Source organism: Sinohyriopsis cumingii, chromosome 14 (genome assembly GCF_028554795.1).
Source record: "Sinohyriopsis cumingii isolate HCF-2022 chromosome 14, ASM2855479v2, whole genome shotgun sequence".
NCBI classification, from domain to species: Eukaryota; Metazoa; Mollusca; class Bivalvia; order Unionida; family Unionidae; genus Sinohyriopsis; species Sinohyriopsis cumingii.
Window position 1 is genome coordinate 99,238,363 of NC_142974.1, and position 24,857 is coordinate 99,263,219.

The 24,857-nt window shown below is 37.1% G+C and overlaps 1 protein-coding gene across 1 annotated transcript; it reads right to left on the reverse strand.

Annotated features, from left to right (window-relative positions):
* Nucleotides 1–877: 877 nt before the first annotated feature.
* Nucleotides 878–24,857, reverse strand: LOC149784476 (uncharacterized). The gene is made up of 4 exons (XM_089933277.1): nt 24,824–24,857; nt 8,661–8,860; nt 4,996–5,142; nt 878–1,413 (listed from the first exon to the last, which is right to left on the reverse strand). Exons 2-4 carry the CDS (start codon nt 8,851–8,853, stop codon nt 1,235–1,237), a joined length of 519 nt encoding a protein of 172 aa, XP_089789403.1. The 5' UTR covers nt 8,854–8,860; nt 24,824–24,857; the 3' UTR covers nt 878–1,234.

Sequence of the window (24,857 nt, forward strand, 5' to 3'; positions counted from 1 at the left end):
TAGAAGGTACCAGATTTGAAAAAGAATGACTTATAGACTTTGCGTTTTTGATACCAGTTTTGGTTCTATTATCGTAGAACGAATAAATCAGATATGATTCTATTCCATGCCTTTAAATTTTAAAGATAAGACCATATACCTGGAAATTTGGGTATAAGCATGTGTCTTGGGGTGAGTACCTTGGGAAGCGTAGGGGGAGAGTTGCTTTGGAATATAAAGTAAACATAATAGGGATTTGCAACAGCAAACCGTTATATTGGCAATCGTTTTAATTGTTTCTCATCAGCAGCTATATACAAAGAAAGACATTATATCACTGTACGCTGTGTTATGTCAGATAATATCGATCATATACTTAATAAGATACGATATAATTGTGCGCACGTTTGTATCATGATATCTGTACTATGACGTCATGTGTGTGGCACACTGATTGGGTCTTTGTGTGCTTAACATCACCCAGTAAATGCACAGCGGCGTACGAATGTGCAAATTATGCGGTCATATCGCGCAATGCATGTACAGAAAAGTCATATGATGGATGTAAAATAGTGCACATCATATAGTGTTTGCCTGTTGGATCACATGCAACCTCCCTGATTGATCTCAATACAACGTCTGCGAGTAACAGAAATACTAGTTTGGTTTGGTGTTTAACAAAACAACCAAAAGAAAATGGAGTTAAGTCTCTTGCCCAGTTGTAATCTGTAGAACAGCCATCTGATCCAGACGGACCTGATGGTAGGATTTCCACCTTCATCGTTGTAGACATGGCACTCAGTACGTCAGATCGCTACACCCATTTGGGGATTTACTTAGCATACTTCATTGTGATTCATAGAAAAAATCTAATTTCGCTAGAATACAGTTATTCAAGAATGGTTTATTTTTAAAAGCTCCAGGTCCTGAACCCTTTTGTCAAAAGGATTCCTCTGAAAATTTCAAATTTTGTGAGTTTCACTAATAAAGTAAATGTACAGGAAGAGCATATAATATATATGCTGCTAGGAATGTATGCTTATAATAAAACAAAATACGACGATCTTATACAGTTCTTGAGATAATATACGTGTACATTCTCTGGCTGCGAAAAAGTAAATACTTGTTATTTTTGAAAGTCGTACTGTTTTAATGCTTGAAATTTCTGCTCTGTTCGTAAAACATGTAAATTCTGTTTTGCTCTTTCATTATCAAGTCAGTATAATTCCAATAATTACTCCTTTTATGACAATTATTAGTGCCACATTTGGACAGAATTATATATATGACTTTCCAAGATTGCCAAGATTCCTGCTACGACCCCGACCACACCTGCTATTATGGCAAAAGCGAAACCCAGGTGATAATGAGGGGTATCTTCGGACAAATAGCTGGACATTCCAGCGTATACAATCGCTCCAATTAGCATGAAACTACTGTAAAAGAAGCAAAAAGTGATTCAGTCTTATTTGGATTTTCTTTCTTAATACTTTTCTCCAAAATTATGCACCATATTTTCAACCTAAGATCGAAGTAAAATGAAACCCACATAGATACGTTATATTTGACTGATTTGATATTATCACATTATCGTTTTTGACGGGTATCTGGACTAAATGTTTTGAAAACAATCTTAGGCTCAATACAAATACCTGACGATGGGTTCCTCAGTGATTAGTCATCAGCTCTGAGGTGTAAGAAATGTTTCCTCAGTGATTGGTCATCAGCTTTGAGGTGTAAGAAATGTTTCCTCAGTGATTGGTCATCAGCTTTGAGGTGTAAGAAATGTATGCTGAGTTTGATTAAAGCATGATAATGTTTCTATTAGATTTTGGCCTGATGAGTCTGACCTGAACATGAAAATAGTTTTATTGACTCGGGGCCTGAAACTTCTGTATTATCAGAACGATTTGACTCTCAGTGCTTATCAGATTCTAGCTGTTAGTAGTGACAGTTGACCAGAACATTGATCCCATCATTCTCGATATTTGATACCACAGACTGTCAACAGGCGCTGTTCTGTTACTTATTTTCCCATAGCTATCTGAGCCTGGACCAGTTCATGCCTTTGGATAAGGCACAATTGTTACATTAAGTAACATCCCTTATCTCTAACCCCATTAGAACAAGAGCATAGTGGGAGAGCAGGCAGTTGTGTAACTGGGCATGGTGCTGTAAGCAAGACTGGTTCTTGATTTTTGTGTATATTTTAGCTTTATTTTACATAAAGTTGTAGGAGCCTTACTTGTTGTTTTGTGTGTCCTTTGAACCCGAATGTAACACTTTGGTGGTAGCTGTATCGATTCCAATAATTCTGTGTGAATTTTTTGGAATTGTTCATTACCTTGGAATTGTATCCGAAAAATTCTGGAAGATGTGAATTAGCGAACCTGTGTGGTATTAGCAATGACTGGTTGTACTGTATGTGCAACGTAAAGTTGTTGACTGCTAAGTGCAAAGTGTGTATCACTCTGGTCATCGTATTGTCTTTTAGAAATGTATATAAAGTTTTGTAGTAAACAACATTATTCATCTCTATTTTAACATCAGTGTAGTGGAATCAAGTTTAGTTGTGTTCAGATATAATTTGAGAGGAATTATTTGATTAGATTATTCATCGGAATTAAAATGTGCTCATTGACGTTTTGGACTAAAATACTAATTTGGGATTAGTGAGGACAAATTCAAAGACATTGTGAATTATAGCATCAATACTGTTAACACAATGGCACATGCAAGACTATTGGTACATAAGCACATTCAAGACTAAGAATTCATTCGGAATATTTTATACTGTTGGACTGGTGATATTACCTTTAGGAGTGTCTGTAATTTAATTTTATAAATTAGAGAATTAAATTATTTGTTGATTTTAAAAAACCTGTAGGTTTGGCTGCTTTCTATTTTTTTAAACTTATGACCTAGAGTTGTAACATGTTATACTGTGATTTGATCACTAATTAATTTCCCATAGAACACAATGTTAACACCATAAAAATAAAATATGTTCTGCCATGGGTTGGCTTACAAATCATATATGTTTTCATGCATTAGAGTTAGAGAATAAATTTGATCGGTCTTGATATACTGGTATTTCACATACGTTTTTGAGCCTCGTGCTCCAAAGCTTGGCAATGCCTGGTCTGCACCTAATAATATACATTCGCATTAGGAATTTATATACTATTTTGTCAATAGCAAATTAAATGCAGCATATCCACATAAAAATAATTATTTTGTTCTCAAATATAGTACATAGATACAGTCTATAGAACGTAGAATGAAAACAAATAAATCCATTTAGGTGCATCTAAAAAGTATTTAACACTCTATTTGTTTTATTCTGCCACCATGAGATTGGTTCTCTGACTGTAACATAATTAGTGGTCCAATACCTATACCGGACATCAGTTTGTAACAGTTTTGGGTATTGGAAACCTTAGGCATCAGGTGTGCTCCACATTAATTTGTTAGGTAATCTAAACACCTACAAATAAAATAATAGACACTTCTGTAAATTACACAACCCATGTTTTCATCGATTTATGCTATGATAATTGTATCCCTAAAATGTCCTGAACTAGAGTTCGTTTTTTGTGTTGAATCATACATTAAGAAGTGTTTATGGCAACTGAGAGGTTCAACTTGCATTGCATCAATTGTCATATAGAAATTTATGAATTTAGGTGTCTGCAACTAAAACTAGACGTGGCCAGACTGTCAGCTGATACTTACTCACATGGATACAAATAAAAGATATAAACAGTGCAACTATAATTATAACAGTACAAAAATATACACTAGAGTCACACTTTGAATCTCAGATCATAAAGTACAGTCATACTAAAGGGTCAAAACTGACAAAAGGAACGACGAAAACCAAACGTTATATTAAATAAGAGACACTTTTATTACAATCCAGGAAATAAGTCTCCCTACAAGGGTGCAACACGTTTGAAGGATGCCACAAGCACAAGATATATAAACAACGTTTGGAGGAAAGTAACATTTTGTTGAAAAAGGAAACGGGATCAGAAAATGGCAAAGGTTTATGGTTCCTAATGCTCCAAATTTAGAAGTCGATCTGCATGCAGGGGCTCCAAATAGAGGAGTTAGATACAATCTCTTTATTATAAAATTTAGCAAAATTTGCTTACAAGAAAAACACTTACGCATTCATTTTGCATGTAATTGATTTATAAAATAAAGTAATATAACCCAAAATTAGAACAAAAAATAAAATTAAAAACTAAGTCAAGCAAGAAAATGTATGAAAAAAGAATCACCCAACATACAACTAAGAAGATATTGCATGACAAGCAATTTATTCTGAGAGGCAGAGTTCTTCACACAGTTCCAAATTGCAATCTAAACATTGCCAATTACCATTTTAAAGTCAAAAATAAATGGTCTTGGAGAGGAGGTAAACGATCGACTCCAACTAAGAATTTGGCACAGAAAATTAAGTAATATATAAAGCACTGTGCTAAATAATAATACGTCATAAATGTTGGATTCTATGTAATAAAAAAGGTAATACATTCATAAATTTCATGTCAGGTCCAGTGGTAAGAACAAATGCAGGAAAGGTGTAACAAAGAGATGAGATGAAATAGAAATAAGTGAAATTGTTGCGACAGCTTTAAAGTTCCATCTTCTATTTGTCAGTAGGATATTAAATACAGGAGTGTCTGATGACTAGTGGTCTGATGACTAGATGTTCAGACCTCAATTTTGCTACAACGTAGTCAATGCGTGTAATTAGATACAAATATGCTAGTGTGTTTCTGTTTCTGTGTGTTGTGTGTGTGTGTGTGTGTTTGTTTATTTGTGTGTGTGTGTGTGTGTGCGTGTGTGTGTGATTTGGATTTTTAGAGTAGCTTTAACAATGCTATGGTCAAATCATTTTCATGTCTGCACAGTGTAGCAGTTTATAGTGATGTCTAGAAATGGAGCATCATGCCGCAGATTCTAACGCTTGATAGAATACATATTACTATGTAAAGTAGTTTTATATACCTGCTGCAACAGAGATGGCACCTGCAATAAGAGAAATTTTCTTATTCTCTTTTACCACAAGCGTGCGGATTAATCCGAGTACAGTTGCACTGGCCACAAGAAACAGACCCATCAGAACAAAAGCGCGAACGGAAAGGATATATTCTGAAAATATAACATCACCAATTTATTGGTATTAATACATATATTATACAAAACTAAACCTATATCATGAGAACTCCTCTGAAGTTACACAATTACATTCATTATGCCCTGAGTTAGTCATAATTTTATATTATCGTTGTATTCGCATATAGAGAACGTATGAACTAAAGAGTTACATTTGATGTGCTTTGTGACGCTTATACTTCGCATTAACCACGTCACAAGATATGCTTCACACATGCAAACGGAAGGATATACCATTATTGATATAATAAAGGCTAGATAATTTAGGAATTGCAATTACACTAATGTACCCGTAATAATCAGTCGCTTAATGTAGATTCTTCACTTTCTCATTTTTGTGTCTCTAAGCATTTTGATTAGCTTAAAAAGAAATTATTTACAGATGGTACACGGCTATATTTTGGCATTAATTTAAATATTTGATATCGGCAGTTTTCTATTTTTGAATGTAGATAAATATAATTGATATCTTCCGGTATATTTCGTAGAGAGCTCGGGTACCATATAATCTTACCGGTCAATGAGCGTGAATAGAAACGGTACACAACTATTGGATGAACCACTTAAGTTATTATAATAAAAAAAACACATGTACAGCAATCGTTTTGCTAAGCTGAAAGGTTTGATTTTGAATGTAGTGTCATCTAGTGCCTTAGGTATATATACGGACCAACAGTTATTGCAATGGTGGTGTTGTGTGTTGTGAAGTGATGTGGCATGGAACAAGCGAGATCTAGAGCAAATATAAGCCACAACGCCAGGAAATTATATTTGGCAATAGATCGCCGAATAGACAGAATTAAGGAACTTGAAGGGTTAAAGATCTCGTCTTTCGTCGACCAATAACAAGGGAACTTCAGGACCCGTTAAAGTAACAAGGAAGCTTCAAGACAAAGAGGCACGGAGATTTTATCAACCAGTATTTTGCAAGAATACAAATTGTTACGCAAGAACTATCTTCCTTATTAATTCGTCTCTGTTGATCCCTCTTCGTCCCTTTGTTGATCTTGAAAGAACGATGACTTCGACCAAGATCCAGTGGACGAAATAGTCCGTGACTTACGACACGACACAGTCACGACAGAAGCGAGACAAAATACCTGGAGAATGTCATAGCTGGCGCCAAGACGGCGAGCGGAAGCTGAAAATATGATATATCCCACTGAATGAGATGTAAGTCTAGAGCGTCAGAGAGATGCAGGGGGGTACCTATCTGAAAAATGGAGAAGCAAGACTCTGGTAATGTAGCCGAACGATTTATATTTTTTTTCAAATGAGAGCCTCGCACGTTTTCATGTTATCCAAGCCGAAACATTCCGTCATGGAACTGCTGAACCAGGACACCTTGGGCCTGAGAGCACCGTCCACAATAATATAAATAGATGACGACACATAATAAATGAGTTGCAGTAAAACGTCTCCACGTAGAACAAATAAAACAGTTTTAAATATAAAGTTCATATGGTCCATCTATCAACGCTGCTGGTTGATTTTTGCGTGCTATGGTCAGTCTTTCAACGATTCCTCAAATAAAACTGATTTCTACAAGTTGATTCTTCTATCTATGCACGATGAAAATCATAATAGACCTTTACAGAGTATATACTCTTACCAGTTTCCAAAGCACAGTGTTGGAAATACTTCTCAACAAACAGGTCACTAGCAGGTCGAAAAAAACGCAGACGCGACGAAACCTCCAAAGGCATAATCTTACACGAAATTAATTCCATGCAAATTATTCCAATCTGCTATTTAAAAATATATGGCGTTGTTTGTCGCAGCTTCTCTTAAAGTACACAAATCAATTTTGACACAAATACTGCACAATGCAGCAGAGAAAAGACTAATAACCAATGTAAGTTAATACTGCACAAGATTATTCCCAAACTATTTACCAAAAACAAAAGAGGCATCTACCTCAATATACTCATATTGTTGTCAAATATCCATGAATATAAAATGTGCGACAACCACTGAGCACTTAGCTATCTGAACTATTCGTGCGTCTTTGTCAATTGAAGCCTCTATTACAACCCCACCATTCAACATTCACGGGGATGTGACCGTTTCCCACCCTTCTGCTTAGTGAGGAGTATAGACGAAAAGTGTATGACAGTGTTAGTGTGTGTGAATGTATGTGTCTTTGCGTGTGGTTGTTGCAGAGAGTGAGGTTGGGGTCGGAATTGTCAGAAGGTTATTCTTGTATTAATAAAAATTAGGAAGGTATAAAGTCGTCAATCCTTAAGGGGAAGATTGCTTTGGTCAATTCAATAATCTATGAGGACTGAAAGATTTAAATCACATCTTTTATAACGGAAATTGCCGTTTACCGGAAACGCAAAAGGGATTTGCCTTCATATACGAATATTATTGTCAAATAACCATAAGTGTAACACGTGCAACAATCGCTAAGCACGAATATGTCTGAGTAATTTTTGTTGGTTTGTCTATTAACCGCCGTTGTTACAACCCAATGATTCAACATTCACGGGGACACAACCATTTCCCAACCTTCTGCTTAGCAAGAAATATAGAGAAGAATGTGTGTGTGTGTGTTTCTTTATTTGTTTGTTTGTGAGTGTATGTCGGTGAACTTGGGATGGGGGTGAGGGGCTGTCAGAAATTTTATTCTTGTATCAGTAAAACTCAGAAGGTAAAAATTCTTGAATCCCAAATGCGAAAATTACTTTGGTCATTTCACTTATCTGTGATGGTATTTAGAATTAAATCACTTCATTTCTTTCTGTAAATGCTTCTTAACTGACGCCGTATCTTGTCCAGAAAAATAATAAAATAAACCTACCTACTTGAAGCAGAACTGCCTTGTATTAAAACATACTCTATTCCATCCCCAAATTATATTCTACAAGTAGCAACACTGTCTCATCAAGAAATAGATATTCCTACATTTAAATGGAAACTCAAACGAAGACATTTGTTGCAGGACGCGAAGTGAACTTAAAAGAAAGCTTTAACTTCATAGAGTCTGTGTTTTCCTTCCAGGTGCCTAATCGACTAGCCTGACTTTAGCTTTGAAATAATAATCAAAATCTAAATATCAAAATCTATCCAAAAACTATACGGCTGCCTATAGAACATCTTTTTTGTCACCCGCATGAGATCCACTATCTAAATACTTCCTCGTGTGTCTGGCATTGACAGTCAATCTTTCAATTATTTCCAAAGACCTAACAAAGGCAGTCGCTGACAGCTAAAAGGTTCATTAACACACGAACACTCTATTACGTTTTCCCTAATGACCGCTTTATTGCTGAAGATGTCAAGGTCAATATCATCTATTTGATTAGATATGATATTGTGGATGTTGCCGCTTGGCATGATATTCTTGATCATGTAGTAACTGCTGTTGTTGATTGTGTTTGTTGTTGTTGTTTTGACTAAAATATCTGGCAAACTAATGAAAACCATTATTATGTTTTTTATGCAATACGAGAGAGAGAGAGAGAGAGAGAGAGAGAGAGAGAGAGAGAGACCTGGTACATCTGTAAGATCTGAACACAATGCTTCCTTGGCGATATCCCATTTTGTACAAGTCATCCACAATCCGATTGTGACCACTCTATCCTCTAGTGTTATTCGCTCCCAGTATGGTAAAGCGGAGGACAGCAAAATGAAACTTAGTGAGATCCCGGAACATATCAGTCCTACAATTTCAACGCTTCCCATAGTGCACCTGTGAACGGGATTTAGTCGCCTTAGAAAATCATAAATATAGAAGTATAGTAAAATATTGATACAGTGATCGATAGTAGCACAGCTAAAGTCATAATCAGAATTAAATGACGTTAATATTTACTACAGTACAGACGTGATTGAAATTTGTGAACAGTACACATAACAATCCAAGGTAAGCGTTCTTTTAATTTGATACAACTATATCATTGTCAGATATTTCCCTTAATGCAATGCATGTTTATTAGGAAACAAAACAACAAATTGTAAACTAGGATCAAACATCGCTTGCTTTTATAAAGATTGTTAAAATAAATAATCTTTTGAAAAAGGTCCAAAATTATTATTGTTGTTAAAGATCTTCGGTGGTCATTGATCACGTAAACTAAATTAATTTCCGGAAAATCATTAAGCATTAAATAACGTAAAGTACTTTCTAAGAAAAGCAAACTGATTACAGTATTGCATGTTTTCAATAAATATAACTGATTAGTATAATGATTACAGTATTGCATGTTTTCAATAAATATAACTGATTAGTATAATGATTACAGTATTGCATGTTTTCAATAAATATAACTGATTAGTTTAATGACTACAGTATTGCATGTTTTCAATAAATATAACCGAGTATAATGATTACAGTATTCCATGTTTTTAATAAATATAACTGATTAGTATAATGATTACAGTATTGCTTTTTGTAAATAAATATAACCGATTAGTACAATGATTACAGTAATCATAGGTTATTGCATTCATATGGGAAAATGCGAATGAGTTCTTTTTCTTCGGAATAATGCTGCACGACTTTGGTGTGCAGTGTTAGTCTGAAAAAAGTGTTCGTATTTTCCCATATAAATGCAGTGACCCTTTTATTTTATGCTCATTTCTTTTGACTACCTAATGTATAATAGTAAAGTAATACACTACAAGAAAAAAACTAACTGAATTTATGCTTTATTTCAAAATAAATGCACAACCTTAGATTCGCCAATACAGTACAATATTATGCGCACATAGCACCGACCAGCGACCTTTGAACTTCGTGTTGCGCTTGTTATAGTTTTAAAACATTCTCGTTTGGGTCTACTTAAAATTGAAATTTTTAGTCATTGTTGGAATGAATGCGCATTGAAACAAATTCCAGTCGGTCTGGAACGGATGGGTTTTCTTTGCTTTTGATTCAACTCAATTCTGCTTTGCTGCTTACGATGGACTCGATTTATTGGTTCAGCTCATTGCAGTAAAGAGAATGTGATTTCATTTGGAACTGTGGTAGAAATTATAGTACAATTTCGATATGTATCAGGTTTTCCATGACATGGATCATGTCATTCGGATTTGCAGAACTAAGACAGTACATTTTGAGTAAATTCAAGATATATTAATCTACGTATATGTATTACCGTTCTTATTATCAGATTAAGAAGACATGTGTTTACATTTTGAGTAAATTCAAGATATATTAACCTACGTATATGTATTACCGTTCTTATTACCAGATTAAGAAGACATGTGTTTATGCCCTGTCACATGTATGCTCGCTTTTGGAGAGCCCCAGCTATGACCTGTATGTCTTCTATTGCTAGCATAACACTGTAGCAGAATAATTAAACGGGACAACTTGGAAAGCTGCTGTTCTCTGACAGTCCATTTAACCAACGGAAATAATACTTTTGACGTCTTGTTTTGTTGGTTCTGAGGCCCTTAATTTCCTATGGAAACCTTCAGTTGTATTTTTCTCAAATTTAGTGTTTTGACTCTCCAGTAAAATGGTAGTCTCTGATAGATGTGTGATAGCCCTTGGCCTTAATATGCTTTTCTGTGCTATTTTTATAGACCACAGAGAGCCCTAGTCATAGTTTGATCCATTCTATGTGCGAAACGTTACGAGTATTTCACCTAAATAATTGTTTAAATGATCGGAAAGGTATTTTCAATTACTGTGTGCCACACGTTTGTTGATGACGAAGATCACGTTAATACGTTTGCTTGCTTAAAAGTTTCATTTGTGACTCAGTGAACTCGTACACATCGTTGACGTTATAATATCTACTTTCAAACGGACGAACTTTAGTTTATTCAGAAACAAATATAATACATCGAAATCTAAGGGGTCTGCTATGAAAGTACATTGTTTGTTACAATCAAATCAGTTCCTAATTCACCATAATATTTTCAGTCACACTTGTCGTGCAATATCGAAAAATAAAGAATGATTCTGACAATGTAAAGTTAAGGAAGAAAAAATAGAGTATATAATAATGTATGTTTTATGTGTGTCAAAAATCTGCCCTAGTTTGGTTCGTACTAATTTAGGTCACATCCACATTCAATTTCTTATAAGTTCATGCTGAATTTGTTTCGGAGAATACGAATAAAATCGTTTGTGTTTCTTTAACGAACAGGTATGATGCATTCAAACAATACAGTGATATAAGTTTATCTGTCACATATTTGACATTCCAATCATTTGGTACGTTTTTTCCTATTACAGACGAATAAATTCCTTCAGTACGCCTTTAGAGTCAATGGCTAGGCACCAATTAACCATTGTCAAGAAACAGCTGCTAAAATATCCTGAATACAATATTCTCAACTCTAATTTATTTCCCTACCTTTATTAGTAAAACAAACGTACTATAGAGACTGTGAAAGCATAGCTGTGGAGAAAAATCAAATACGGAGCATTTTGTAAATGTAAAATGATATTAAACTGCCGGGTTTGCCGTGTTGTTTTAGAAACCATTAGGGTTAACGGAAAACCGTACGAGACTCTACACACCCCCATGCGTGGCTCACACATTCACGTCACGTGTGTGTTTACACCCCCGCGGACAAAATTATAATTGATGAATCATGTGTGGATCGGGTGGGTGCATACTATGTCATGGAGTTAAGGGCAAGAACAAGTGTCATAGGACTCAAAAGGTAATTAAAAGACGAACAAAAAAAACATGTCCTACTACTATGGATATTCTTAAATACCACGCATATCTTCCCAAATCTTTAGCAAGGAAATGCATATAGCGAAATCAAGTTGGTTACTTTTTCCTTATTCCTTATTCTCGATTCAGCAAGAAATAAGTGACTGGTTCAATTTCACATTTATTTGAATACTTATTCCTTATTCACACTGAGTTTTGCATTTATTCATTATTCCCAATTCAGTATGTAATTGGTTACCACTTAGTTAATGAAGACGAAAGCTTTTTAGGGCATACATTTGTGTAATTCTATCCTGATTGGAGAAATAAGAGTGCTATATAAAGCCGAATATAGACAGATCACGGACTATATGTAGGAATGGTTTAGGATATTAATAGGAATACGTGTTACGTGATTTGATATAGGATTAATTAGTTGTGTTAGGCATTTCGGTCCTGTCTTGTGATGCATGGCGTTAAGTATTAGTATTCTGGTTCGAAAAGCTTACTAATGACACAAGTAAAAGGGAAACCACACAAAAAAACATACAAGTAAAAATTGGAGATTTCTCTTGTGTGGTCGTCATGTCCTTAGAAGAAAATTATGTGGAGTACTCACAAGTTTAAGAACCCTTCGGTTGACTTTGAATATTGTCTTGAAATCTTTGGAACTGGGGTACTTAACATATTTGTAACCGATTTCCAGAAGTTGGTATTACATAAAGGGGGGGTGGGGTGGAGGGCGGGTAAAGCACATGCTGCAAGAAGATTATATCTTATTTATACAGTTTGGTCGTTATGTATCACCTTTAAAGGGATTTGACAAGGACCCTTCTTGACATGTTTTCTCTAGAGGATAGTGTAGTCACGAAAGAAGTCCTGAGGAATTTCGTTGAGCCGATTTCGGGAAATCAACTAGATGACGGGTGTCTCGTACGACGCATGCCGTAGGATTATAACATAGACCCTTCTTTGACATTTTACCTCTAGGGGATAGAGGTCCATCAACGAAAAATGACCTGACGAATTGAGAGGAAACAGCGAAGTAAGGGACGCCCTATGGGTACCTGGTATTCTCCCACCCACCTACGAAAAAATCAATAAAAACAACAACACGCAAATGTTAATCGACTGAAACGATGGTTTGTACTAATTAAAAACCTGCTAAGAGGATTATGGTTTCAACGTCTCTTGCATATTATCTAACTAGGCACACGTTCTAACAGTAGAAATATATATATAAAATTAAATGCGTCGAGGCGATTTCGAGAAATCTATGGCGAGATGGAGGTCGAGTAAGACACATGCCGTAAGAACATTATATCTTTATACAGTTTTGACATGGAACATTCTTTGATATTTTACCTTTGGGGGTAAGAGTCAACTCCCGAAGGAAGTTCTGGCGAATTTCGTCGATAGCAAACCGCAATATAAGGGTCGTCCGATGGGTGCCGGGTATGAAAAACAAGCAAAGATTAATAGACTGAATCAATAGTTTGTACTAATTGAACATCTGATTAGAGGATTTTCATTTCAACGTCTGTTGGACAGTACCTGGTTAAGCACCCGTGCTAAAGTTAAAATTGTTTTTAAAAAAAATACGTCGAGTCGATTTCGAGAAAGTCGCGACCACTTAAAGAAGGTCCGGTACAACTCATTCCGTTTAAAAATGGCATTTTACGTATATATCTGGGCCATTGAGTGCCTTCCTTATACAGTTTGACATAGACCCTTCTTTGACATTTTATATATAAGGAGATTGAGTCCATCCACGAAAGAAGTCATGACTAATTTTCTCGAAAGGAAACAGGGAAATAAGGGACGCCAGATGAGGACCAGGTATGAAAAGCACGCAACTGTTAATAGATTGCATCAATAGTTTGAACTAATTGACCCCTTACTTAGAGGATTCTGATTTCAACGCCCCTCATAGATTATATAAATAGGTCTCCATTCTAACAGCAGAGCCGATGTCGAGAAATTCGCTGTTAGAGAAAGGAGCTCGAGTACAACATATACCGTTGTACATTTGGGCCATTACGTCTCCTCTTTTGAGTTTTGATATGGACTCTTCTTAAGTATTTTATCTCTAGGGGATAGAGTGCATCCACAGATAAAGTCCTGATGAATTTCGGTGTGTGATAGGTACGAAATAAAAGGTATCCGACTGGTACCGTGTGTGAAAAACACTAACATATCCGTAAACTGTATCAATAATATAGTAGAGGAATTCGATTTAAACGCCTCTTGGACATTATCTAGCTAGGGACCCGTTCCAATAGCAGGAGAATACAGAAAACTTGGTCGAGCTAAATTTAGACATTCGCGACTAGATAATGGAGATTGATTACAACACATACCGTAAGATTATATTTTACGTTACATTTTAGGACACTACGTCACCTTTTCTTTGAGTTTTGACATAACACTTCTTTGATATTTTAAATCTCGAGGATAGATACCACCCAAAAAGGAAATCATGATGAATTTCTTCGAAATGAAACAAAGAAGTAGTCGAGTCAGAAGATGAGAACATGCATATATTGTTGTGTTATTACGTACCCTCTTAAGAGTTTTGACATCGACCTTTTTCATATTTGATCTCATGGGGATAGAATCCATCCAAGAAGGGAGTCCTGCCGAATTCGTCAAGAGATAGGAACGAAATAAGGGGCGAACGTTAAGTACCGGGTATGAAAAATGCGCAAATTTTAATAGATGATATCTTTAAATTTTACTGATTGTACTCCAACTTAGAGGATATTGATTTCAACTGCTCCTGGATAGCGTCTAATTAGTGATCCGTTCTAAAAGTATTCAAAATTAGGAGACATTTCGTCGAGCCATTTTCGAGAAATTCGCGACTAGACGAAGGAGGTCGAGTTCAATACATACCAAAGAAGATGATATATGACGTACTGAGTAGGGCTATTGCTTCCCCTCTGAAGAGCTTTGACATGTGGCCTTTCTTCTATATGTTATCTCTAGGTGATAGAGTCCATCCACGTTGGAAGCCCTGACGAATTTCGTCGTGAGGAAACATGGAAATAAGGGGCGTCCTGTCGGTACTCGGTATAAAAAAACTAAAATCTTAATATATGGTATCAATAGTTTGCACTAATTGAATTTCTACTTAGAGGATTTTAATTTCAACGACTCTTTGACATTATCTAGTTAGGGGCCCCCTTCTTACAGTACCAAAAATTTGAAGAAAATTCGTCGAGCCCATTTTGGGAAATTTGGGGCTAGTTGAAGGAGGTCGGGAACAACACGTACCGTAAGAACATTATATCTTATGAACATAGTTGGGCCATTACGTCGTCTCTTTAGAGTGTTGACATGAACCCTTCTATGATATTCTACTTCTAGGGGATAGATTACATCTACGAAGGAAGTCCTGATGAATTTCGTCGAAAGGAGTCGGTGATATAAGGGGGAGTATGCTATACGAACCGGTATGAAGAAACGTAAAATATTTAACTGATTGTATCAATAGTCTAAAAATTTTACTCAGATTTAGAGGATTTTGATTTCAACGTCTCTTCGACAGTGTATAAATAGGTACCCGTCTTGTACAGTATCTAAATCGGGACCCGGTATAACATTATGAAATGTATGAAGAAAAGTCTTTGAGCCGATTTTGAGATTTCGTGGCTAGACACAGGAGTTCGAGTGATATTTTGTCTCTCGAGGAAAATGTCCACCAAAGAAGGAAGTCCTGACGGATTTCGTCGCCAAGGAAACAGCGATTTAAGGGGCGCCTAATGAGTGTCGAGTATGAACAACAAGAAAAAGTCTTAATATATCGTTTCAATAATTGATACTAATTTGTACTCATACTAAGAGTATTTTGATTTCAGCGTCTCTTCGACCGTATATAAATAGGTACCCGTCCTAGCAATACAAAAACATTCATAAAGATTCCTCGAGCGGATTTCGAGATATCAACGGCTAGGTGTAGGAGGTCTAGTTTAATACATGTCGTAAGAAGATTATACCTTACGTTTACCGTTTTTTTTTCCAATGCGTCCACAACCCATTCTAGAGTTTTGACATAGAGCGTTCTTTGGTATTGTATCTCTAGTATATAGATTCCACCCAGGAAGGATGACCAGTCGAACTTTGTCTACAGTAATCAGCGAAATAAGGGGCCCGCTATGGGTACAGGGTATGAAAAACAAGCGAATATTAATAGATTGTATCAATAGGTTGTGCTAATTATACTCCTACTTAGCGGATTTTGATTTCAACTTACAAAAGTAGTGATCTCTTCTAACAGTAGGAAACATTAGAAGAAACGTTTTGCTACATATTTCTAGAAAATCGCAGCTACATAATGCAACCAGAACATATTGTAAAGGTATGAACAATACGAAAATATTATTAGATCAGTCATTTGTACTAATTGTATTCCTGATCAAAAGACTAATTTCGGCGTTTCTTTGACAGTATCTAATGAGGGCCCGTCCTAGCAATAGGAAAATTTTCAAAACATATTCGTCTAGCCGATTGCGAGAAATTCGCGGCTAGATAATGGGTTTCGGGTCGAACACATGCCTAAGAAGATTATGTATTGACTATGATGTTGGGACATTACCTACCTTCCTTAAAGAGCTTCGACAACGACCCTTCACTGACATTTCATCTCTATTTGACCTAGGATGCAAGTCCTGACGAATGTCAAGGAGAGGAATTATCCAAATAAGGGGCATCTTAAGGGTAGCGGGTATGAAATACACGCACAATATAGATGGACTTGAGCAATAATAAATTATAATTTGTACGAATTCAACACAGAATTATCGGGTTTTGACTTAAACGCCTCCTTGAAAGTATCTAGCTAGGGATCTGTTTCATCAGCAGGGAAGTGTGAAGAACATTCGTCGAGCCGATTAGGAGAAACTCGCTGCTATATTGAGGGGTTTGAGTACAACACTGGTTGTACGGAGATTATATCTTGCGTACACTCATGGCTATTACATCCCGTCTTACAATAGTTGTGGCTTGTACCTTTCTTTGAAAATGTATCTTAAGGGATAGAATCGACCGGCGAAGGGGCACCCTATGGATACCGGGTATGAAAAACACGCACAATTAGGATAGATTGGATCAATATTTTTACTAATATGACACATATTTAGAGGATTTCGATTCCAACGCATCGTCGTCAATATCTAGATTTGTATATGTTCCAACAGTAGGAAAATTGTAAAGAAAATTTCGAGAAATATATAAAAGGTTTCGGGTACACTGCATGCCGTAATGAAAACCTATCTGTACAGTTGAGACATTACATACCCTTTCGAAAGAGATTTGAAATTGTTCCTTCGTTGACAAAAATCAGGGAACTAAGGGGTACCCTATGGATACTGGGTATGAAACACACGCATACTGTGAATCGATTGGATTAATCTTTATTAATTTGACAACTACTTTGATATGTTTGTTTTCAAAGCTTCGTTGGAGGTGTCTAGATCTGTGTGTGTTCCAACAGTAGGAAAATAATAAAGAAAATTAGTCAAGCCAATTCCGTTTGAAAATCGTTTGGCTATATAACGGGTTTAGGTACGCTGCATGCCGTAAGATTATATCTTACGTATACATTTGGAACATTACGTTCCCTCTTTGAAGAATTTTAAAATGGACCCTTCCTTAAGTTTTTATTTGTTGGATAGAGGCGACCCAAGGAAGAAGTTCTGACAAATTTCGTAGACAAGAATCAGTGAAATTAGGGGGTTCATATGGTTACTGGGCATGTAAACACATGCACAATGTGGACCGATTGGTTCAATATTTTTACTATTTGAACCTCTTTTAAAAGGATTCTGATTTCAACGCTTCTTCAGCGATATCTAATCCGGTATCGTTTCCAACAGGAGGAAAATTGTAAAGAAAATTCGTAGAGACGATTTCGGGATTTTATCGGCTAGATAATGAAGTTGTGTATCACACATGCCGTAATGATATCATATCTTACATGTAACGTTGGATTATTACTTACCCTCCTAAAGAATATTGACATTTAGTCTTCTTTGACATTTTATATCGAGTTGATCGAGAAGATCCACGAAGTAGTTTTTGTTTCATGTAAGCTAATTTTATTTTCGGTAACGTTTATGTTTAATTTTAAAGTATAGCGGGCTTTGTAGTGCCGTCTAGCGTCTTATTTATATATACACAAGTGCCAATTGTTGCTGTCATGGTGGTGTGTTCTGAAGGGGTATTGTGTAAAGACGTCCCTTTGCACGTGAATCAGTATAACCACCCACCGGTGCAAGCACATGTGGTAGTAGTTCGCCGGACAGGAAAAGGCTAGGTTTGTGAATTTATAAAGTATTCGGACAAGGACTTTCGTTCACCAGGATCATTTCGCACTGTTCATCTCTCTGTGTGTCGATCCTGGTCGAGTAACGACGCTCGACCACGATCTTGCCGTTGACACAGTCAGTTACACAGTCAGCAACTCTGCGACCAAGTCAGCGACACAGTCGACTACTCTGCGACTCATTCTGGAACCCAGTCGGCGATTCTGCTACCAAGCCAACGACACAATCGTCCACTCTAGGAACCAGTCGGCGACTCTGTGACCAAATCTGCAACACAGTCGGCGACTCTGCGACACAGTGAGCAACACAGTCGACAATTCTGCGATTCACTCGGAGACCCAATCGGCGAGAACAGGACACCCAGTCGACGACTCTTCGACTCACAGATGACCCAGTCGGCGACTCTGCGATTCACTCAGCGACACAGTCGACGATTCTGCAACCCAGTCGATGAGCATGCGACACAGTCAGCAACACAGTCAACGATTCTGCATCTCACTAGGAGACACAATCGGCGACTCGTCGACCAAGTCGGCGACATAGCGACCCTGTCAGCCACGCAGCCAGTGACTCAGCGACCAAGTCGACGACTCCACGACTTAGTCGTAGACTCAATCGACGCTCTGCAATCAATCCAGCAACCCAGTCAGCGACCAGACGACGGTCCAGTCGACGATCAGCGACTCAGTTGACGACGGAGTCGCCGAAAACAGGACACCCAGGTGGCACCTCAAGATGCAGCGACAAGAACCAGGAAAAAGATGGCATAACGCTGGTGTAGAAATCTGTCGCACTCTGGAGCACCAGTCTTGCGAGAGATTCAACATATATATATATATATATATATATATATATATATATATATATATATATATATATATATAAATATAAAATAATAATAATAATAATAATAAATTCTACCCACGAAGGATGTCCTAACGAATTTCTTCGAGAAGATTCATGCGAAATAAGTGGTGCTTTTTCGGCACGAGATACGTAAAATCCACCGTGAGCATAGATTATCATAATACTTTCAACTAATTGTACCCCTAAGGGGATTTTGATTTCGGCGCCTCTTGGATCGTATCTAGGTAGGGGCCCGTTTTCACAGTAGAAAACGTTTAAGGAGAATTTACGAGCCAATTTCGATAAATCAGGAGATCAATATACGGTCATTATAACGATGACCACTAGGAAATTGCCACTTCTGTCCTTATCTGGATCCTACGGTTCTCGCCTAAATGACATCGTGATCGCTCTTTCTTTTGAAAGATTGTACATATGGATACGTTTGACTCCTACAAGATGTATTGACAGCATTAATCGAGAACAATGTGATTAATAGGAAGGTCATTACGGATACCCATATTATTGAAGCGTTACAGACCTTTAGCAGATTTTAGTAAAACTTTGCGAAGCAGGTGTCGGTTTACATCGTATATATATATATATATATATATATATATATATATATATATATATATATATATGCACATGGACCACAAAATACCCCTATAAAGAGTTTCCCATTGGCCATTCTATAGATTTTATGTCTACGAATATGTTGAAACCACGAAATAAATCTTTACGAAGTGAGAGAAATCAGTGACATGGGGGAGGCGACGATTTCTGGGAATCGGATACAGAAAACATGTTCAATGGCTATCGAGTACGTCAATATTTTGTACCCACATATACTGTACTTCGAGAAGTTTGATTTCAGAGCCTCTTGGAGAATTTCAGTCGATGGATCCGTTCCATCACTTGATAGATTTCTTGAAAATGTGTGGGGCCGATTTCAAGAGATATGGAGCTCAATATGTGTTATGTAGAACAAAGAATATAAAGAGATTACATCTTCAGTCCTTCTCTTGCGGTAGAGAACTAAAGACGATTTTCCAAGCTCCCGCCGAAAAATGATTTGATGTCCACCCATGGCACATGCATGCATGTGATGACCTACAATAAGACACTTCGAAGGCCTCATCCTCTAACAATTGGAGAAACTCGCAGCCTGGAATATTGGCCGGGTTGACAGGTTGCAGTCTAGCTCTAGCGTCCAATAATGCTGAGGGCCACCCAGGATATGCGCATGCGGGTGGCCAACAAAGCATTGTTCTGTGTCGTCTTCGATCGCAAAGAAGTCGGTATATTTTCGATTCCCCTATCTGCTCGTCTCACGTCCATGGATATTACTGCCAGGGTGACCTTATCGCAATTAGATACCTTCAAGGCCGTCACTAGGTGCCTTAGCTGGGCTGGCCCTAAAGTTCATCAGCTCCATCTTTAACAGGTACAGGCTCGCCCATCCCGAAAACACTTCTCTGGTGTCTGCATGCGCAACCAGCTGGCGCGTCTGCCATGGTAAGGTGTACAAAGGTTGGAATTGTCAACCTCGGCAACTCGCAAACCTGCGTGACCCATTGGATGGTTTTGGCTCGAGGGGACAGTCGCGTGCCTCCGCGGAGATATATAATACTCTCTGTTCAGAAAATGTCTGAAAGGCTGATTGCTATTCTAACTGCGCTCGACAACGACCGGAAGCCTGGTTCGCTGATGTAGAGGGCGTTGTTTCTTCTTAGATGTTAATTGAACCAGGTCGGAATACGGCATGTAGGACATTCCGGTGGACAGCTTCAGACGCTCGCAGAGATACCAGCGACACCCTCCTAAGCGCTCTGGCAAACCTCTACCAGTACGTGAGAAATGTTGAGCTACTGCATTGCCCAAAGATTTACGACGCCATAGGTATGAATGACCTGACTGTGTTCATCGTGACCGCCAGCAGACCAAAAGTCACTGATGTAGACGTACATGGCCCCAATGTAAATAATCTTACGGCATGTGTTCTGCTCGATTTCCTTTATTTAGTCGCGAGTTTCTCGAAATCAGCTCGACGAATTTTCTTTAACTTTTTTATGCTGTTAGAAAGGGGCTTTATTTCGAAACAGTATAAGAGGCATCGAAATCAAAATCCCCTAAGTAAGGTACCCATAAGTACAAACGCTTGATACAGTTTATTAACTTTTGCGTGTTTATCATACCCGGTAGCCCCGAAGGCGCCCCTTATTTTGCTTTTTACGCCACAGCTTCGCACTGTTTCACCTTATTCCATTTCCGTAACGCATCGGTCGTATTTCACGCCTAGAAAATATACAACTCAAACACCCTATACAGGGAACTATTTTACCTGCGCTACCTCAGGCCAATCAAATCATCCTTTCAAGCCTCTTTTCGCCTATAACTTTGCACCATGTCTTCTACTATAACAACAACAGAAGACGTCTCCAGCCAACGGAACCGTTCCTTCTGAATTACTTTATTGTACAATTGACCAGTCACCCATCACGAATACTGCACATGCACTCACATAATCGTTACATACAGTTAGCTTTTAATAGGGGCTACTCATTTTCAGGGACACTTATGGGACTCTGACCTGAACTCACTATAAAATTAAATCATGCCATCCTGGAATCTCAACAACACTTCAATCTGTGATGTTTTCCCCTAGCAGTTGGCTAATTAGTTGGACCCAGGACACCGACTTCCCAAAATCAACCAAGTGATCACTTAAATCTATGAAATCCTTAAAATGGAGAGCTATATGCAAATGGCTAATACTCCAAATTTATTACAATATCAAAGATGGGTCTGTGTTGAAACTGTATAGAGAAGGAACGTATTAGCTCAAATGTAAACGTAATATAAAGTCTTACGTCATGGGTTGTGCTCGACTAACTTTATCTAGCAGTGAACCTATTGAAATTGGCTCGACGTATTTTCTTCCACTTTTTCTTTCTGTTATTTACATATTATCCAAGAGTCGTTGTAATCAAAATCCTCTTAGCAGAGTTTCAATTAGTGCAAAAGTTTGATACAATCTATGAACATTTTAGTGTTTTTCATACCCGGTACCCATCGTTGCGTCCTATCGACGATATTCGTCAGGACTTCCTTCGTGGGTGGACTCTGTCGCACAGAGATCAAATATCAAAGATGGTCCATTGTCAGAACTCTCTAAAGAGGAGACGTAGAGGTCCAGCTATATACGTAAGGTATAATATTCTGATCGCATGTATTGTGCTCGACCTCTTTTATTTAACCGAGAATTCGTTGAAATCATCTCGACTAATTTTCTTCTAAGGTTTCCTACTGTTGGAATTGGTTACTCTTTACCGACTGTCAAACAGGGGTTGAAATCAAAATTCACCGAATAAGGGTTCAAGCATCGCAAAGTTTGGCTGCAATCTGTTCATAAATTATAACGGTTTTAAATACTGCTGGCATCGGTAAAGACCCTCTTACGTTTTCTGTTTGCATTAAACAAACACCGTCAACAATGATTTTGGAAGTCAAATGCATATCTGTTTAGAAGATATCGTACACTAATAATAAATGCCAAGATCGTTTTAGTGGTGAACTGTAGGAACCACATATGGACTGAATAGGTAATCCGCTAATGGACTTTGTTACAACTATCAAATATTAATCTCCGGATTCCAATAAATCGGGTCGACGAATTTTCTTTAAACTTTTCATACAGTTGCAAGAGATCCCTAACTAGATATTCTCCGAGAGGAGTTTAAATCGATATATTCTAGCTAGGGCTTCAATAATAACAATCTATTCAATCGATCCAAATTGTGCATCTTTTTCATACCCGGTGTCCGTGGGTTGCCCCTTTTTTCACTAATTCCCCTACATGAAATTCATCAGGGCTTCTTTCGTGGCTCGACACTATTCCCTAGAGATAAAATGACCGTGAAAAGTCCATGTCAAAACTCTCTGAAGAGGAGACGTATTGGCCCACCTGTATAATATATCATCTTCTTGCCGCATATGCTGTACCCCCCCCCCCCCCTTATGGAGACCCACTTTCTGGAAATCGATTAAACATATTCTTTGAACGACTTTGGCTTATGTTGGAACAGATTCTTGAATAGAAACTGTCCATCAGAAGATGCTACAAAAATCGTTTAGGTATGGGTTTAATTCGCACTAAGTATTATTAGATTTGATTCACGCTGAGCGTGTTTCATACACCTACCCGTATGCTTGTTAACCCAGTTCCAATGACTTCAAGACAACAGTAGATGTCAACTGGAGGCTTCCTAAACCATAGATACTTGAAATAATTCTTCTCTAGGCACATTGTGACCACATAAGAGAAATCTCCAATTTCACAATTGTATGTTTTTTTTTTTGTTTTTTTTTTTTGTAGTTGCACGTTTACTTGAGTCATTAGTAAGCTTTTAGAACACAAATACTAATATTTCGCGTCATGCACAACATGACACGACCCTACATCTCACACATCTAATTAATCCTATTTCAAATGACTAATTATATATACCCACCAATATCCTAACCCATTCCTCCACGTAGTCCGTGATTTGTCTCTAGCTTTATATAGCTGGTACCAAAGATCACTCTTATTTCTCTAACTGGCTTAGAATAACACCAATGCATGCCCTGAAGGCTTTTCATCTTCAATAAGTAAGTTATAACAAATTACGTATGGAACAGTGAATAAAGAATGAAAACCCACCTGGATGTGAATAAGGAATCAGTCACCAAATGAATGTATAAATAGTAGAATCGGGAATAAGTAACTGGTTACTTATTCCTTATTCAATCGGTAACTGGTTTCTTATTTCTTATTCAATCGGTAACTGGTTTCTTATTCTTTATTAAATCGGGAATAAGGAATAAGGAATAAGTAACCAACTTATCAATTATGTATGCTTGGAAAAATATGATTGGCCACTTTTGCTCTCCACGGTGGATATAATTAATATTCTTTATTTGCATAAATCGCTGTTATCTCCTTCAATAAGAACTGCATCTCCCTAAAATCCGATAGTCCTGTTTAATCACACGATAACTGTCTACAATAATTGATTTATGTTAGGAGTCACGTATCAAGAACGAATGTGTTAACAGTAGACTTTTAATTAAAGATGCTTCAGAGAAATAGCAAGTTCCCTTTATAAAAAAGGTTTTAAAGAAAACGAATAAAGTAATTAAATCAATTGCAATTATTGATGTAGTTTAATTATGTGTGTATATTGCCATCAGGGATTTCACTTTTTTACTTAGACAATATAATCTAACGGAGGTTGTTTATATAATCATTTACTGATCATTGTTCAGTATGTGGCATTACTTCGGGCAACTCTTTGCCATCTTCTAATTAGCTTTATTCAAAATACAGACACTTTTGGCTACTTTGCATGCCAGAAATCATGCATAGCAAGGCAAAGTTAGAATGTTTCATTTTACACACTTCTGAAACGAAGTTTCATTATTTTATCATATTTAGATTTAAAAGTTAATTATAAGGACTGACAAGTTTATTTTATTTCATTTTTATGAAATGTAAGAATGGAAAAAGCTGCGCCAATTTACGCTCACCTATCTTCAGTTTACACAGTCTTATTTAATCGGTTTAAACATCAGTGAACCAAAACAAAAATAAACTATCAGTCTGTATACCAGAGGCTGATCTGGGTATTAATAATGAAAATACTGCTACATGTTCAAATTACAGCATTTTCTACCTATACATACATATATGGAAGAGATGTTTATGATGACGATGATGATAATAATAATAATAACAAGTATGATGACCATGATGATCATTGTCTTGACTAGCACATGGACAATCTGCATAATCGACTAAATAATGGGTCACAAACTTACCTTTCAACGATTGATCCAAAGACCCTGTACAAAC

Excerpts from the sequence above, each read along its gene's own strand:
- LOC149784476 (XM_089933277.1), bottom strand. The coding sequence starts at position 8,853 with ATGGGAAGCGTTGAAATTGTAGGACTGATATGTTCCGGGATCTCACTA. Across the intron at positions 5,143-8,660 it reads AGATCTTACAGATGTACCAG|AATATATCCTTTCCGTTCGC; the intron begins GTCTCTCTCTCT and ends TTATATTTTCAG. Across the intron at positions 1,414-4,995 it reads CATCTCTGTTGCAGCAGGTA|GTTTCATGCTAATTGGAGCG; the intron begins TATAAAACTACT and ends TCTTTTACAGTA.